The following is a 16,465-nucleotide window of genomic DNA, read 5'->3' as shown; positions in this document are numbered from 1 at the left end:
CAAGGAGGAAGAGGGGCGCGGAGCTTGGCCGGAAGCCAGGAAGGTGGCAGACCGAGCCCAGCAGGATGGTGGCTTTCCGGTGGGCTGCGGACTCGAGCTTTTACAAGATTAGTATTTCTCATACTCCTCTGCTCGATTGGTACCTCCTTATACTTAGTTTTGCCATCTGTTTTCGAGGAAAATTCACCAGCGGTGTACGAAGTTGACACAAGGTGTCACTTAGGTCCCTGAACTTTCAAAGTGATGTCTATAGGTTCCTAAAGTTGGCAGAAGATGTCATCTAGGTCCCAAACTTTCAAAGTGATCACCGGAGGTCCCTAAACTTGGCAGAGGGTGTTATCCAGGTCCCAAACTTTCAAAGTGATCACCGCAGGTCCCTAAACTTGGCAGAGGGTGTCATCCAGGTCTCAAATACTGTAGCAATTCGGCACAGAATTTTGAAAAAATGAAATCTAAATTTTGGTAATGCAGCTACATTCTGCATAAAATTCTAAAAATTGTATCTTTTTAATACGATCTCGCACGAAGATGATTTTTATATAAAAGTTGTAGCTCTCGACGGGATCTACAACTTTCTAGTTTTGAGTTTTTTAATTTGAGGTCGCTAATACACTTAAAAAAATTAAATAAATTTTCAGCAGTATATTAATCGCGTACGAACGCTTGTCGCCTTGAAAAAAACATATCTTTTTTATATGCTATCAAATGGAGATACTTTTTATATGAAAGATGTAGCGCTCGATGAGATCTACAACATTCTAATTTTGAGTTTTTCAATTTGAAGTCTTTAAGATGTTCAAAAAAATTTAAAATGCAAAACCACTATACATGAACTGAAATCAGCATTTTAACTTTTATAGCATCTTACCGACCTTAAATTAAAAACTCATAATTAGAAAGTTGTAGGTTTCATCGAGCGCTACAATTTTTATATAGAAATTATCTCTATCAGATGACATATAAAGAAGATTTGTTTTTTTTTCAAGGCGACAAGCGTTCGTACGCGATTAATATACTGCTGAAAATTTATTTAATTTTTTTGAGTGTATTAGCGACCTCAAATTAAAAAACTCAAAACTAGAAAGTTGTAGATCCCGTCGAGAGCTACAACTTTTATATAAAAATCATCTTCGTGCGAGATCGTATTAAAAAGATACAATTTTTAGAATTTTCTGCAGAATGTAGCTACATTACCAAAATTTAGATTTCATTTTTTTAAATTCTGTGCCGAATCGCTACAGTATTTGGGACCTGGATGACACCCTCTGCCAAGTTTAGGGACCTGCGATGATCACTTTGAAAGTTTGGGACCTGGATGACACCCTCTGTCAAGTTTAGGAACCTCCGGTGATCACTTTGAAAGTTTGGGACCTAGATGACACCCTCTGCCAACTTTAGGGACCTACAGATATCACTTTGAAAGTTCGGGGACCTAAGTGATACCTTGTGCCAACTTCGTGGACGCTGGTGAATTTTCCTCTCTGTTTTCAGTACAACGAGCTATGTCTGAAATTGCTCACGGTGCCCTGTTGTTGCGTCAAAAGAGGGCCCGTGATTTTACTTTGTATATGGCGATTACTTCTTCGCATATGTTTTCCCTCTCATTCGTGCGTTCTACAAATTTGTGTGGTGCATTATTGTTTGACAGCTTCTGAGAAGGATAGTCGACGATGACCGGAGTCCGGAGACCACTGCCATTATGGTTTGGTGTACAGAGCTCGTGGAATCGGACTCTGACCAGACCAGGTGTAATTCTGGATATTGCTGATGGAAATAAAAAGGTACTCTCTCGTATCTGCTTGGTCAAGGAGACTTGTGTTTTATGCCCAATTGATTGAATATCTTGTTGCATGTTGGTCTGCTTAGCCTGTACATTTCTGGTGTATGTTTGGTTATAGTTTTGTAAGGTCAATCCTATTCGTTACGTTACGTTGACTGTATCCTCTCTGCCAAGTGTGACATCTTGGACATAGATATAGAAGCAATCAGATCTAGTTGAGCAGTGGTCTTGAGGTATTAAATCACGTGTTGACATAATCTATACTGTTTGTGTTTGGATGGTCCATTTTTTCTATTTGAGTCTCTAGAACTTCACAACGTGAGGTTCATGAACAACAATTCAAGGACATAATCTTTCAGTTTGCATGGAAGGGTCATGTACATGTAGCATTCAAGGACAATTCGGTAGTGCATTCTTGTACTTAATAAAAGGTACTACAGCGAAGAATAAAAGATAGGCCTGCAGAGAACTATAAGACATTTGTGATGAACTGATGACCAAAGGAAGAAAAATAAGTAAAAAGAGTGAAATGCACGAGTGGCCCTTCAACTCATCATGGTGTATCATTGTGGCCCATAAACTTTGAAACTTCAGGATTGACTTGTTAAATGTGTGATCCATGTCCAAACTTTCCAAAATACCCCTACTGTTATTGATGTGGTATGCAAGTGTGGAGATTTTTTATTGACAAATCAAAGTGAAAGAAGAAAATAAAAGGAAAAGTATCCCCCAAACACTCATGAAGCAGACTAAAGAAGAATAAAGTGTCTTATTTGCCACTGCAAACTTTTACCATTTGTTATTTTCCATCAATGTCTCACACCTCTGTCACTAGCAGTGGGAAAAAAATGCAAAATCATAATGGTAGGAAAAGAATTTATCCAAGAAAAAACTCAAAAGACAAATCTGAAAAGCTTCTGTTTATAAGAAATTTTAACTGAACACATCTCCATCTTGTCAGTGCCACATTAGAAATCCTATTAAAAATTTTAAGACCCCCAAGTGCAGTTTCAAAGTTTATAGACCTGGATTACAGTCCATAACAAATTTAATAACCGCATTTGACTCAAATAAAAACTGTTCATATTATTTTACCTATTAGTTGCCTTCTAGCAGCACACTCTACATGTTTAATACTTAAAAAGTAAATAATTCTACTTATTATGTGATACAATTGCTCACAGTACAAAGTAACCCATCACGATTATGCAAATTGCTGAAAAGCAAAAACTCGACCTTTTCTTTGTGTGTAATTGCCAAAGTAATGCCAAATGGAAACATATTTTATACCTTGTGGGTTTCACATTGCACTCATCACAAGTTGCCAACTTGTGCACAGAATATTATTATGTCTTGTTGTGTTGTCCTGGTACTCCATTTGGTTCATGCACCCACATATATTCCAATGCAGAACATCATTTGCATCCAACTTGTCCACTCACCAACTCCACTTGCACTATAGTAACTTGTCATTGTAATAAATTAGCTCACCTAGAACAACCCAATTGTAGTACAAATATGCAAGCACAAACTTAACTGCATTAAGTCATTAGCCCGAAGCTATCACCCACCCCTGTATCCCCCATCTCCATTGTTAGGTTCTTGGCTAGAATTCTTGCCATGTGCGGTGGGGCCATTCTCAGTGATCTCTACTCGCCAGTTAGGCGGAAGGTTACTGCCGATGACCTATGGACAGAGAGTGGCAGCAGTAAGAGTGGGAAGAACTGGAAAAGGAAGAGTTCTTGAGAGTTTGGTGAAGACGATAACGATGACTTTGAGGCTGATTTCGAGGGATTTGAGGATGGTGATAGCGAGGAAGATGGTGAAAACTGCATGGCTTTGTTTTCTGATCCTTTAGTTTTTGCTGCTTCTTTATTCTGCTCTTAAGTTGTTGATTATGTTGCTCTTGTATTGTTATGTTATTATATCCTTTTGTTTTCATTTTCATAGTGCGCTTCAAAGAGGTTCTGTTGTATCATGGTTACCATCATTTCTTATCCTTACATATGGTTATCAATGCAACAGTAGATCCAGCATATATATATTTGGATCCTTTTGATCTCAGATACAGAAGGGATAGAATTGGGATTTCTGTTCGTTAACCTGTTTTATTTTCTCATGCAGAGTTCCAAATGAACAGTTCGAATCTCGTGGTGGGGTTCAATGTTCATACTGCCAAAGTGGCCAGCAGGAAGAGAAGGACACAGTATCGTGGGATCCGGCGGCGCCCTTGGGGCAAATGGGCAGCTGAGATCAGAGACCCATGCAAGGGCGTCCGAGTCTGGCTTGGCACCTACAGAACCGCTGAAGAGGCTGCAAGAGCCTATGACATGGCAGCCTGGCGCATACGTGGCAAGAAAGCCAAGGTGAACTTCCCCGACGCCATCACACATCCCAAGAAACGCCACCGGGGGCGTGTGACTCGACCAGGAAAGATGATTAGGTCACAGGAGGTGCTGAAGCTTGACGGCACCTCTGTCGATCATGTCATCTCAGCTGGCAGCAGCACTGATGATGCCTCCGTCGTCAAGCTTGAGTTGCCAGAGTCAGCTTCTCTGCCACCCATGTCCAGCGTATGGCTTGACGCGTTTGAGCTGAATCAGGTCAACGAGTTGAGCTACCTTGAAGCTGAAGGGAAACACGTAGCTGAAGAAATTGTTGGGGTGACAGATATGGTTTTTGGCAATGGCGAAGCGAGGACTGCCGATGATTTTGGGTATTATGAGCCTTTCCCGAACTTCATGCAGTTACCTTACATCGAAGGTAACTCGTATGAAAACATCGACGCCCTTTTCAACGGTGACGCCGTTCAGGAGGGCGTCAACATTGGATGTCTCTGGAGTTTCGATGACGTGCCAATGGACCACGGTGTTTACTGAGACGCAGCAGCTCAAGGATCATAGTTTCAGGTTGTAAGTGCCCTTATTAAGCAATTGAGCTATTCCTTTTTGTTTTTCGTTGTCGTTGCGAAGAGGAGCTCTTTTTCTAAGAGTTATTGTTCTCTTGCATTGCATTGATACAGGGGGCGAGGGAAGGTCCGGGCTTATATTTTCAGACGATGATTGCAGTGACATTCCTGTGGAAGTGTGGTGCTATTCCAAGATCACTTCGTAATTCTTGTTGGGGTTCCCGAGCGTCATGGATGCTGAAGATAGATTTGCGAAAATAGAAACATGTTTTACTGCTGTGTAATGTAATTATGGATTTTCCCTGTTATCATGCTCTTTTCGCCGAATTAATTGTTGTTCTATGATCACCGCTCAGGTGATGTTGTATCTTGCTACTGTTGGCCTGATGGAAGCACCAGTATTGGTGGTTAAATTCAATCCAACTGAACCTATTCAACTTGTACATGAATGTCTCAATGTTCCAACTCTCAAAAGGAGTTCCTGGAGAAACCATGGCGTGAAATTTCAGTGCTTGCATGCTGACGGCACCGTACTCAACTTTGTGGATGAAGAAGACGTGCTGTCACGCCATCTTTTGTGTCGAGGAAGCGCTGCAGAAGCAAAGGCGAAGATGTTAACCTAACTGACGGAAGGACCAATAACCTTATTTGTTTATCTGCCAAATTGCTCCTTGGAAGGTGAGACCGAGGAATCGTTTACTCCGGTTAACCACACGAAAAGCAAAGGAATCTTTGCTAGATTCAACGTGACAATAATATTTCGGTTGCTGCGATGCTTCTGCCGGTCTGCCGCTGCCCACGAGGCCACGAGGGAATGAGACAGACGGGTGCGCACTGCGCTCGTGGGCGGCCTGCAGGGCCGCTGCAAACCTGGCCCTGGTCGTGTTTGGAGGCCGCGGAACGTGGAAGTGGAAGACGGTGGGCGACGCCGCTTTGAGCTCATCCCTCCTGTTGCCAGAAACCATTTCCTTTCCCTGAGCCTGAAAGGATAATACAGCTAGAAACTCCTTTTCTGAAAGGACAGTACGGCTAGAAACAAATTTTATCAGTCTTCCACAGTTCCACTCACTAGTAAATAAGCAGCGGCCGGCACGCGATTGCAGCGAAATACCACGTGATTGCAGCCAAATGGCCCCATCGAATCAAATAATCTAGCCACAAACAAACCAACAAATGTATCAATCTTCCATTGCATGAATGAGTCCACAGAGGCACACTGCAGCGTACTAAATATTCTGCCAACATTTACATGTGTGGACTGATATCAGTAGTGAAACCATCCAACAAATGCTGTACATTTTTTCCCTGCCATATTTCCTTTTTTTTTAGAAATTTTGCTGCTACTTTATGTTTATATACATGACTGCATACCACCAATGCAGCATAGTATCACACCAATCTAAATGGCCTAGCTAACCATTTTGGAGAACAGATCATCTAGAGCTGAGTACAAGGGCTGGGCAGCTCGGGGCCGCTCCACCCTCCCAAACAGGATATCGGTTGCAGTCAGGTATGCATCGCCGTAGAAGCGTAGATTGGTCTCCATCCTGGTTGTCACCACATTCCCTTCCAGTGAAACCCCAACGAAGGCACCTGTTTTAAAAGTTTCCATGACATTAAGCATAGTGAGGATATTCATGAACACGCTAAAATGTACTCAATCCGTTCCAAATTATAAGACGTTTTGGCTTTTCTAGATATGTAGTTTTTGCTATGCACATAGATATACACTATGTCTAGATACATACTAAAAGCAATGTATCTCGAAAAGTCAGAACGTCTTATAATTTGGAATGGAGGGAGTACCATGCGTAAGTTAGAAAGATCTTGTGATATCTCAATGTGAGTAGTACGAATTGGTGATTCAGACTGTTCTGGTCTCTTTTTCATGGGTAAATGTACGTACACATTACCTTTTTAATTATTGCTAGAAGGAGAAGATAAGTAGGAACCTAAGTCACACTCTTAAAAGAACACTGCCATTACCTTTTTATGATCAAATTATCACTTACTAATTTCTATCTAAAAAGAATCTAGAAGGGGAGTGCTGCTAAGAGCCAATGTTCAAATTTCTACCTTTGCTGCAGCTGTAAGTGTAGCATATCCCAGAACCTTTTTCACTGGCCCGAACGTCTGCCTCAAATGCTCTGCCAATGGGTCCTGCTGCAGCACTCAATCCTGCTCCAAGTGAAAGATGAATGCGACTGCTGAAAGCCTTGACAGCTTTACGGTCATGAAGCACAATGATAAAGTCTGTCAGCTCTCCTCCAATCTGGAATATACAAAGAAAGGCCACCATCAAATGGAGATTAAAGACCCTACTGACTTGTACTTAAGCATCCACTTCTTTACATTGCTCCAATATCTACTATCATCTACACCTTGCAACTCAACCTTGTAACAAGCCATAATGCTCAAATGTATTTTTTTTCACAAGTTGTTCAGGATGGGTATGCTAGTTTTTTACTTTTTTGTAGAAAAATACGTAGATAGTTAGATCCCATAGTAATTATATGGATATTTTTGCATAACCACTGAGGTAAGTTTTTCTCATTACCCAGTCACCTGGTGCGTCTATCAACTAGATTGTGTTTTCTGTACTACCAACCTAATGTTGTCAGCATATCTTTTATTGAGTAGCGCAAAAGTTCTTGTATTTTTTCATGAAGAACAAATCATGTGTCTGTACATGCTGAGTATATATATATTAAGATAATGAGATTAGTGGATAAATACCTGCACTCCCCATCCCAGGCCAACAGATAAAATTGCAGAGGGAGCAGACCATGATCCATCTGATCTGCGAGCAACCACAAGACCAGTGCCAACTTTGTACGTAAGAACTGCACCTGCCTTGGCAACTGTTAGAATTGCAAGTCCCTTCGCTCCCTTGAGAATAGATGATGGGATGGACTTCTCAGGGTTTAATCTAGCAACCTACACATTCCAAAACAGAAAAATTCTTAGCTCCGGATGATAAGGTTACATCTCTTTGATGGGTACAACGTCATACACACCTGACAATATTTCTTCATTGTGTTTGTAGCCTTGTATATCTCGTACTCCATTGATACACCTACAGGCATGTTCAACCAGCTTCTAGTGCTTGTCCAATCCATGACATCGTGTTTTGCTTGCTGCATGCAGTTACTATTGTAGTTGATCAATAAGCCCTGAAGTGGATCGAGCCTCTCATAGCAAGCATCACAAACTCTCTGAGGATCACGAATCCTGAATTTCATGGGCATCAAACATCTTCCCTTGGAACAGTTTTTGCAGAATATACCTCCACAGAACCGACAATGGTGCCTTCCACGAGTCAGAGCTGTAAAAGGCAAGTTGCACTGCAGGCACGCATTAGCAGAGCTATCTGGCAACCACTCTGGTGGATCTGCTAGCAACACCTCCCTGTATGCACTATATTGTAAAGCATTCGCTTCAAGTAGTGGTGGGGCACTTGGAACACAGACGGAAGGGTGCACATTGACATCACCATTCTTGTCAGATCCAAGGAATGATATGTCCGTGCTGAAACCTTCCTGCTGCGATGCATCATCCTCACTCTTGTTTACACCAGTGACAATCGAAACCAGCCCACCTAGAACAGTCTTCAGATTGACTTTTGGACTAGCTCGTGTTGGAGCGAATGGGTCATCCCTTGAATCATACTCTGGGAAGTCTGGTTCAAATGCTGGCTCATAAAGATAATCCTGAACCGGATAGTTGTTTCCAGCAACTACATTGGACAGAGCAGCTCCCTTCTGGCCAGTGTCCATTTTGGACAGGGAAGAGTACGCCGTCATTTCATTTGGAGTTCCCATGGAATCATCTAGAGGTTATAGTAGGAACAAGGGACTACCTGCAAGTAATTGCAGGTAAGTGTTAGAACGAGATGCAAAGTGGGGGGAAAAAAAGATTTGCAGCAGCGCAACCCTAGCTATCCAAAAACGATTATTCTTGAATTATGCACAATATAATGTGATGGGGAGAGAAAAGATTTGCAGAAGCGCAACTATTAGTATATGCTGTTGTTGTTGTTGTTGTTGTAGTGCTTGGTCGTTTGCTTCCGTGAATGCATGCACCCATGAACTAATCTTTTTTTTCAGCGAACATATACTAACAGTTGCGCTGCTGCAAATCTTTTTTTTCTACCCCATCACATTATATATTGTGCATAATTCAAGAATAATCGTTTTTGACAAGTGCAACAGTATTTCGAGTCCAAACTAAGCATCAGAACCAACCCATGAACTACCAATGCAACATGTATGTGCCATGTGGAAAACAAAAGCATCAACCAGCTGAAACTAATCCCAGATGCACGACACGACCGAGCCACATCAACTATGACCCAGATAGCTACCCAAAAAGATATGATTGCGGACGTGCTCCCCCAACGTCGTGGACAGCGGACCCTAACCTCTAAGCACAGGTACGCGAATGGCTGATTGAGGCGACAGCAACCGCGGAACCCTAGATTAGATGGGGCAGGCAAGCAGACCGGCCGATCACCCGGCTAGGCGAGACAACCAAGCCAACAGAACAGCGATCAATTCAAGCGCAGCGCGGCGCGGAGACGGCGAATCAGCAATCGGGCGGAGCGGCAGAGGAGCTTCACACAGGAGAAACGTAAGAGATGAGCAGCGAGGCTTACGCGTGCTTGGATCGGAGGGACCGCGCGGGAGCCGATGGGATCGTCTCGTCGTGGTACGGGATGGAGAGGAGAGGATGCAGCTCCGGGCGGCGGGGTTGGGCTTGGCGTCGGAGGCGGGGATCGCGTCGATTGGCTTCTTCCGCCGGCAACGGCAGCGGGGGAAGATAGAAGAAAACAGAAGATGGGATTCGGAGGAGGTTATCGACCGGCTTCCCGCTACCGGTTAATTTGGGGATAAGTTATCAGGGGCTTTGGGTTTTCCTTTCCCACCGTGAGTCCGTGACAGGAACGAGGAAAGGGTCCGAGCTGGCGTCTCGCGCGGCCTCAGCCCTGACGAGTTATGGTGGGCCCACCTCAGACGCTGACGCGGTGGCACGTGATGGGCCGCGAGTACGTGCTGCAGCGATGGGCCAACAATACGCGGTTACCTTATTTGGGCTCGATTTGGTGGGCTTCTTTTCTGCCTACAGTGTTCATGCCTTTCCTTCCTCTATCTACGATAATAGTTTTTTTTTTCCATTCACTCTAGAGAATTAGTATATTTGAAGATTTTGGGCAGCTAAACGTCCTATAATAAGGGAACAGATTTCCCCGTCGGGCGTGGCGTGCCACTCGGCTCCGTCCGTCTCTCTCATAAAAAAAAAACAAAATTCCTGACTCCGCCTTGTATCGTGCGCCCATCCGCCCACCCTACTCCACCGCGCCGCTGCCGCCATCCCCCGCGGCGCCTTCGTCCCCTGTAGAGAGGAGGAATCCTCCGCCAAGGTACGCTACTAGCTCGACTGCAGCTGCTGTTGGACCCGGTCGTCGGCATCTCGTCCTTCGCCTCCAAGCTCCATGCACGTGCTCGGCGACTGCAGCGGCGCCACCATCCCCACGCGCCACGTCGTGCTCCGTCCTCCGCCACGCCCAGGCAAGGCGCAGGCGCAGCTGGCCACTGCCAGGCCGCGCCACAATCCTCGACCGCAAGTGACCGGAACCAGTCGTTCCCCGCTCTGCTCTGCGTCGCACGAAAAAAGGGTGAAAAATACATGTTGCAAGCGTACATTTCAAGTGTTTCAGAGGTATGTTCTATGTGTTTTCAGATAGATGTTACAAAAATAGATTGGGATGTTGCATATGTTGTAATAGTTGTACACGTATGTTGCAAGCTTCTGTTCTCAATGTTTCATCTTTTTTTTTCGACATATGTTGCAAGTGTGTTTATCTGGATGTTGCGTATGTTTCAAATGTTTCGGCTGTTTCAAACGTATGTTGCAAGTGTTTTATCTGGATGTTGCTTATGTTGCAGTGTCCATACACATATGTTGCAAAGCGTATGTTGTAAATGTTTAATCTGTTGCGGACGTATATTGCAGCAAATGCTTTATGTTGCAAGTGTTCAATGAGCAGGCGCGGCAAGGGGGTGCAGGCGGAGGTGGTCCCCTTGGGCACAACGGTCTCCGCATGCGCGGCAACAGACGCGGAGCACAGAGTTGTATCCATGTGTGTGGCAGCATGCACGGAGCACCAATATACTGTTGCAAAAAACCAAACCACTCACGCGTGCACGGTCTCATATCCATCACAAAATAGGTGCGAAGTCGTACTTGTACCTCCCATTTGCAACGCACGGCATATAAAAGTATGTAACACAAAAACAATTGGCAATTGGCATCGGCTGTGTCCTGTGTGAAGAAATGCAACGGACCATACATGTGGAAATCACCAATCAGAAAGGGCACTGAGAGCTATGAGACCAGACCAAAAAAAAAAAAAAAAATCAAAGGGTCTTATGTTGCCATTACGAGGGACCGAGGAGGGAGTCATCTGAAGACTGGAATGTACAGTATTTGATTTAGCAGGAGAAGAGCTGTGTGGAGCTACATTTCCAGTAGGGAAAGCTTTTATTTACTCAAGGTATGGTAAAAGGACCGGTGATACAAACAGTCCACGGTGGATGGCAGCAAGTGATGTTCAAATACTACAAAGGGAAGCGTATGCTGCTTGATATTGAAGCAGCAATCTGGCTCATCCGATGCAATCTCATTGGGGTCCTGTACTCCTGTTATGAGTAAGAGTAAAGGCACCGAATGTACGACACATAAGAGACTGAAATCCAACAGAAGAGTAGCTAATCAAGACAGCAAATGCTTTTTCATGCATCAATCAGATTTCATGGCAAGAATGCACCCACCTCAACCACCAAGCAAACACTCGAATTGATTCTTACAAGTGCTGTAGTGATTATGCCTACAAAATGGCCGCTCTAGATTTCAAGCATCATATACTTTATACGTGCACAACGAAACCAGGAATACACATACAAGGACGTGCCAATTTACATCGGAAAAGAGAATTATATTATTTCTAATATATAGTTTAAGCGCAGGAGCTGCTACATGACATCATCAGTCAGGGCTCAGATTCTTGCTTCAACATGGAATTGTGGCAGAACCGACTCACAAGCAGGCGGACAAGCATAGTTCTAAACACCATTTTCGAATCCATCCCTGCAATACCTCACTCAAAATAAAATAAACGAACGAAGGAATCCTACAAACGAAATTCTTAGCTTCAGAGCTAGCAAATATCGTAGTGCCGAAAATGGTTCCACCATATCAAAGTGTGGTGCACAACTGCACATCATTTATCCATCTCCCAGATAATAGCACTATCCTCTGCATGAATGAAGTGGCTATTAAGAATTAGAGTCTATGCAAAATACACACGCAATGCGAGTTTTCCAGACACGATGGTAATGTAAATCATTAAGAAAATAGAGTGAGTGATTTGATGATTTCTCCTGGCATGTACCTTTGATCTTTTTGTTTATCCACACCTCAATCAGCATTCCTGCACCAACTCCAGCAGCACACACGGCACCATAGATTGCCAGCGCGGAAGGCAAAGATCGCCGAGGCAGAAAATAACACTCAGGGACTTGTCTGATCTTCTTTGGAAGGCGCTTCTTGACAACTGGTTGACTAGATTCAGTAGTCACTGCACCACCCACAGTCTTCCAGTCCACATTCTTCAGCATATCTTTTGAGTCCTCACTAGCCATTTGGAAGCTGTGTATGCACAAAGGTTATGACAGTCATCAAGGACACATCATCTGTCTAAAAATTGGATCCTACTACAATCTCATAATATCCTAGAATAATTGGGGCAGTCAGCAGAGCATACTGTTGCAACTAGTAGCACATTTGCAGATTTGCTACCACCAGGCAGATAGAGATAATAGATCTAGGATGTAGGAACAATAATGTCAGAAACAACATCTTCAGAAACAACTCATTTCATAATCCTCAAGCATTCATTCACTGATCACCTACAAATTTGTAAGTTCGTAACTGGAATTGACAACCTATCAGTTTCCAAAATTCAGAGTGCATGACTAGGTAGGTAGGTCAGTAAATCCACAATCTTAAGAGGATCACTGTGGCACGATTCCAGTTTAAAGGAAGTTGCATACAGAGAGAGGCAACACAACACACTGTTTGTACAATCCTTTGTAATTTCCTCCAAAAAGTGAACAACGAGGAGCTCGAAACTAGTCGACCGTAGCACGCCCGATCTATACAGAAACCAATTCCTGATCTGGCTGGAACAAGCAGGTCCACGCATCTGATGCCACGACTATGAGAAAAAGCGAGGCCAGGCCAATCAGGCGGCGCGGTTGGCTGTTGATTAGAGGTGCGGTGAATCCCCTCACCTGGGTGAACTGGATGACGGCGGCGGCGGCGGCGGCGTTGGTGGGCTCTGAAATGACGCCTAGAATCAGTCAGCTCTTAGGGTCGCAACTCGCGAGTCCGCACGGCGGGCGGATGGGCTTATCGTACGGCAAGCGGTGCGTCCGGAGTCGCCTTTGGCTATCCAGCCCGGTGACTGCCGACGGCCGACGGCCGACGGCGAGTGCTCCTCCCTCCGGTGCGATTGGTTTGGCGTCTGAAGGGCGACTGAGCGACGGGGGATTGTGGAATCGGCCAGAGCCCAGAGAAAGTACAGAACGGAGACCGGAGATGAGAGTGTCACGCGTACATGGGCCAGAAGAGTGGTGGGCCTACATCTACAAGGTCCATCGCGCACCCCAAAAGGCCCAGATAGAAGGCCCATAAAGCAAAACCGCAGGACATCACGACCTAGGGTTTTCATTCTTGACGAGCCAGCCCATATAAAACCTGAGCACCAGCCACCTCGCGACCTCTCGCGCCGCCACCTCCCTGTTCCAGCTCTCTAGCGCCCGGCGCAGCCGTCTGAAACCCTAAACTTCGGCTGCGACGATGGCGGCGGCACCGGCAGGCGGCGCCGCGCGGGCGCTGTCCCAGCGGGAGCAGGACATCCAGATGATGCTCGCCGCCGACGTCCACCTCGGCACCAAGAACTGCGACTTCCAGATGGAGCGCTACGTATACAAGCGCCGCACTGATGGTATAAGTCCAATTCTCTCTACGTCTTGTATTTGATATAGTTATAGATCTATTGGGATCTTCCTTGCGCATGCAGATATTAGGCTGCGATTGTAGTTCAATTGAGAAATATTGGCGCGTAGTTTCAGTCGACAGATATTGATTCATACGTATGTAATTTCTAGTAGAGATTTTCTGGTATCAGCGTGATACACATATGTGTATGTAATTTGTAGTTCTTGGTTATCAGTGTGATACACATATGTGCGTTGTCTGCTTTTAGTACTATTTCTCCAGTATGGTCTTGAGGATTTGTCTAGCATGAAGATTTGGATGGTTTCTGGAGTGGGTATGATACACATACGTGTAAGGTCTAGCTGCGACATTACAAGTGCTATTCGTCTCAATGTCATACCATCCATGAGTTGTTAGATTTGTTCATACTAGGGTTTCATCTCCATTAGAATGGCTAGATTGAACGTTGGCTCGCCAAGCCTATCACAACCCTTCTCCTTTACCAGTGCTTGGGACCTGCTATGTTGAGACAACATACATACTAGATTTTATCAAAATTAAAGGATCAATTGACTGATATCGAACATCATGTGTCTATGTTGCTATGTTTGTTCACTGAAATCCATGTGAAGAATGTCCTGTAGTTCAGTGCTAACTCAAGTTGCTTATGCCGACCAATCCCTTTTGTCATTTGACAATGGTGAACTGTGAATTAACAATAGTGCTGTTGTATATTATCCTTCAGGTATCTACATTATTAACCTTGGGAAGACCTGGGAGAAGCTACAGCTGGCTGCGAGGGTCATCGTTGCAATTGAAAATCCTCAAGATATTATAGTACAGTCTGCTAGGCCCTATGGCCAGAGGGCTGTCCTCAAGTTTGCGCAGTACACTGGTGCTCATGCCATTGCCGGCAGGCACACTCCTGGTACATTCACCAACCAGTTGCAAACCTCATTCAGTGAGCCGCGCCTTCTTATCCTGACTGACCCCAGGACTGATCATCAGGTAAAAAACTTATATTTGTTGAAAGAAAAACTTTGTTGATTCAGAGCACTTACAGATTTGTTTATCAAACTTTGTACAGCCCATTAAGGAGTCTGCACTTGGAAACATTCCCACCATTGCCTTCTGCGACACTGACTCTCCTATGCGCTATGTTGATATTGGCATTCCTGCCAATAACAAGGGGAAACAGAGCATTGGTTGTCTGTTCTGGCTGCTTGCCAGAATGGTCCTCCAGATGCGTGGTACAATTCTTCCAGGACACAAGTGGGACATCATGGTAAACTGATATAATCTGTACTAGTTTCATTCCTACCAATTTCTGACCTGTATAAACAAAGCATTTACCTTTTGTCGCTTCTTGAATCATATGCTTGTTTCTCTTTTGCAGGTTGATCTTTTCTTCTACAGAGACCCGGAGGAAGCAAAGGAGCAGGAGGAAGAAGAGGCTCTGGTTGCTCCTGACTATGGCGCAGTTGCAGAATATACTGCTCCAGGGGCTGACAACTGGGGCGCCGATTGGGGAGCTGGTGAAGCTGCAGCTCCGCCTGCTGCTGGCATTCCAGCTGCTGGTGCAGACTGGGCTGCTGCTCCAGGTACAGTTACTCTTCTCATAATAATGTGATTTGCATTTAAAAACGAGACATTCTAATCTTTGTAGGAGTATTCTGTTTACACATGCCTAGTTTGTCTAGAGTACAATGTTTAAATGATTGATAGTTGATGCTCTATTATACCTTTTGTGTGCCTAGAAGGACTATCTTTGAGATACTTAAGCAATAGAAATCTGTGACTTTGATTTGAATCCAGAATTACCCACTTGTATAGATTTGTATTGGCATGAATCAAAGAGATCGTCGTGGCACAACTAACGATGTAACATTAGTTTGATTCTATGGTTGGTTGTTTTTCTTTGTTTGTTTTATGTCCTAGTTTAGTTGACTTTGTGCAGTATATGGGCGTGTTGGATGTCCCTCTTTAGTTAACAATATTAAAATGTTAGTTCACCTACAAATTAAAAATTAATACCATGATTGGGTATTAGATATTTAGGTTCGTACCTTAAATTGTATTCATCAATTGTAGTCTTTCTTTAATTTGTCCTGTGTGTCTAAAGCTAGATGGTGATTTGAGCTGAATCTTTGATGTTTTTCTAGCGTGGCTTAAAATGCAAACGTTTTTTTTGTCACAAGTAGCCCTTCGACCTATCGGTTTTAATGTGTAACTGTGTTGAAGCTTTAAATCTTTATAGATTTACTCTTCTCATACTAATGTTTGATCAAATTTGCTTGTTTCTTTTACTTTTATTATTACCTTGTTATCTGCTTGTTTAGTTTAGTACACCTGTGGCGCTTACAGTTAAGCATGTGAGTTTCAGCTCCTCCTGCCGATGGTGTCTGGGATGCAGCTGTGGCTCCTCCAGCGGCCACCGGATGGGAACAAGGCGCTGCCCCTGTCGCGGCACCTACCCCTAACTGGTAGTAAAGAGTAAATCAGCATGGCTGATGGCTTATACTAGTCATCATCAGAACTTGTTGGTAGACACTGCTTGAGTAGTAGCTTAGAAGTTTTTACGTGCTACTAGATGAGAATCAATTGTGTTATTGACTCTGCTGAGACAGCGAGTGAATCGGGCCCCTTTTTTGTCATCATCTCAAATAGATAGCTGTGTTTTAAGCGTATTTTGTGAACTGTATACTCTTCGTTGCAGC

General features: G+C 44.1%; 3 protein-coding genes and 1 pseudogene across 3 annotated transcripts; 2 read left to right on the top strand and 2 right to left on the bottom strand.

The window, feature by feature from the left end:
- Window positions 1-2,756: 2,756 nt before the first annotated feature.
- LOC136550388 (ethylene-responsive transcription factor 1-like) lies at window positions 2,757-5,131 on the top strand (annotated as a pseudogene).
- Window positions 5,132-5,840: 709 nt separating this feature from the next.
- On the bottom strand, window positions 5,841-9,565 carry LOC136550387 (uncharacterized). Its single transcript, XM_066541943.1, has 5 exons — window positions 9,343-9,565; window positions 7,706-8,547; window positions 7,425-7,625; window positions 6,765-6,960; window positions 5,841-6,281 (listed from the first exon to the last, which is right to left on the bottom strand). Exons 2-5 carry the CDS (start codon window positions 8,507-8,509, stop codon window positions 6,097-6,099), a joined length of 1,386 nt encoding a protein of 461 aa, XP_066398040.1. The 5' UTR covers window positions 8,510-8,547; window positions 9,343-9,565; the 3' UTR covers window positions 5,841-6,096.
- Window positions 9,566-11,518: 1,953 nt separating this feature from the next.
- On the bottom strand, window positions 11,519-13,305 carry LOC136552699 (uncharacterized). Its single transcript, XM_066544262.1, has 3 exons — window positions 13,040-13,305; window positions 12,139-12,395; window positions 11,519-12,002 (listed from the first exon to the last, which is right to left on the bottom strand). Exons 2-3 carry the CDS (start codon window positions 12,386-12,388, stop codon window positions 11,968-11,970), a joined length of 285 nt encoding a protein of 94 aa, XP_066400359.1. The 5' UTR covers window positions 12,389-12,395; window positions 13,040-13,305; the 3' UTR covers window positions 11,519-11,967.
- Window positions 13,306-13,503: 198 nt separating this feature from the next.
- Window positions 13,504-16,435, top strand: LOC136550385 (small ribosomal subunit protein uS2-like). The gene is given in 6 exon segments (XM_066541940.1): window positions 13,504-13,755; window positions 14,494-14,756; window positions 14,836-15,033; window positions 15,145-15,349; window positions 16,132-16,179; window positions 16,182-16,435. Coding segments are annotated over 6 exon segments (909 nt in total). The 5' UTR covers window positions 13,504-13,607; the 3' UTR covers window positions 16,229-16,435.
- Window positions 16,436-16,465: the final 30 nt, after the last annotated feature.

Source organism: Miscanthus floridulus, chromosome 4, assembly GCF_019320115.1.
Source record: "Miscanthus floridulus cultivar M001 chromosome 4, ASM1932011v1, whole genome shotgun sequence".
Classification (NCBI taxonomy): domain Eukaryota; kingdom Viridiplantae; phylum Streptophyta; class Magnoliopsida; order Poales; family Poaceae; genus Miscanthus; species Miscanthus floridulus.
This window is presented reverse-complemented; position numbering and strand designations above follow the sequence as displayed.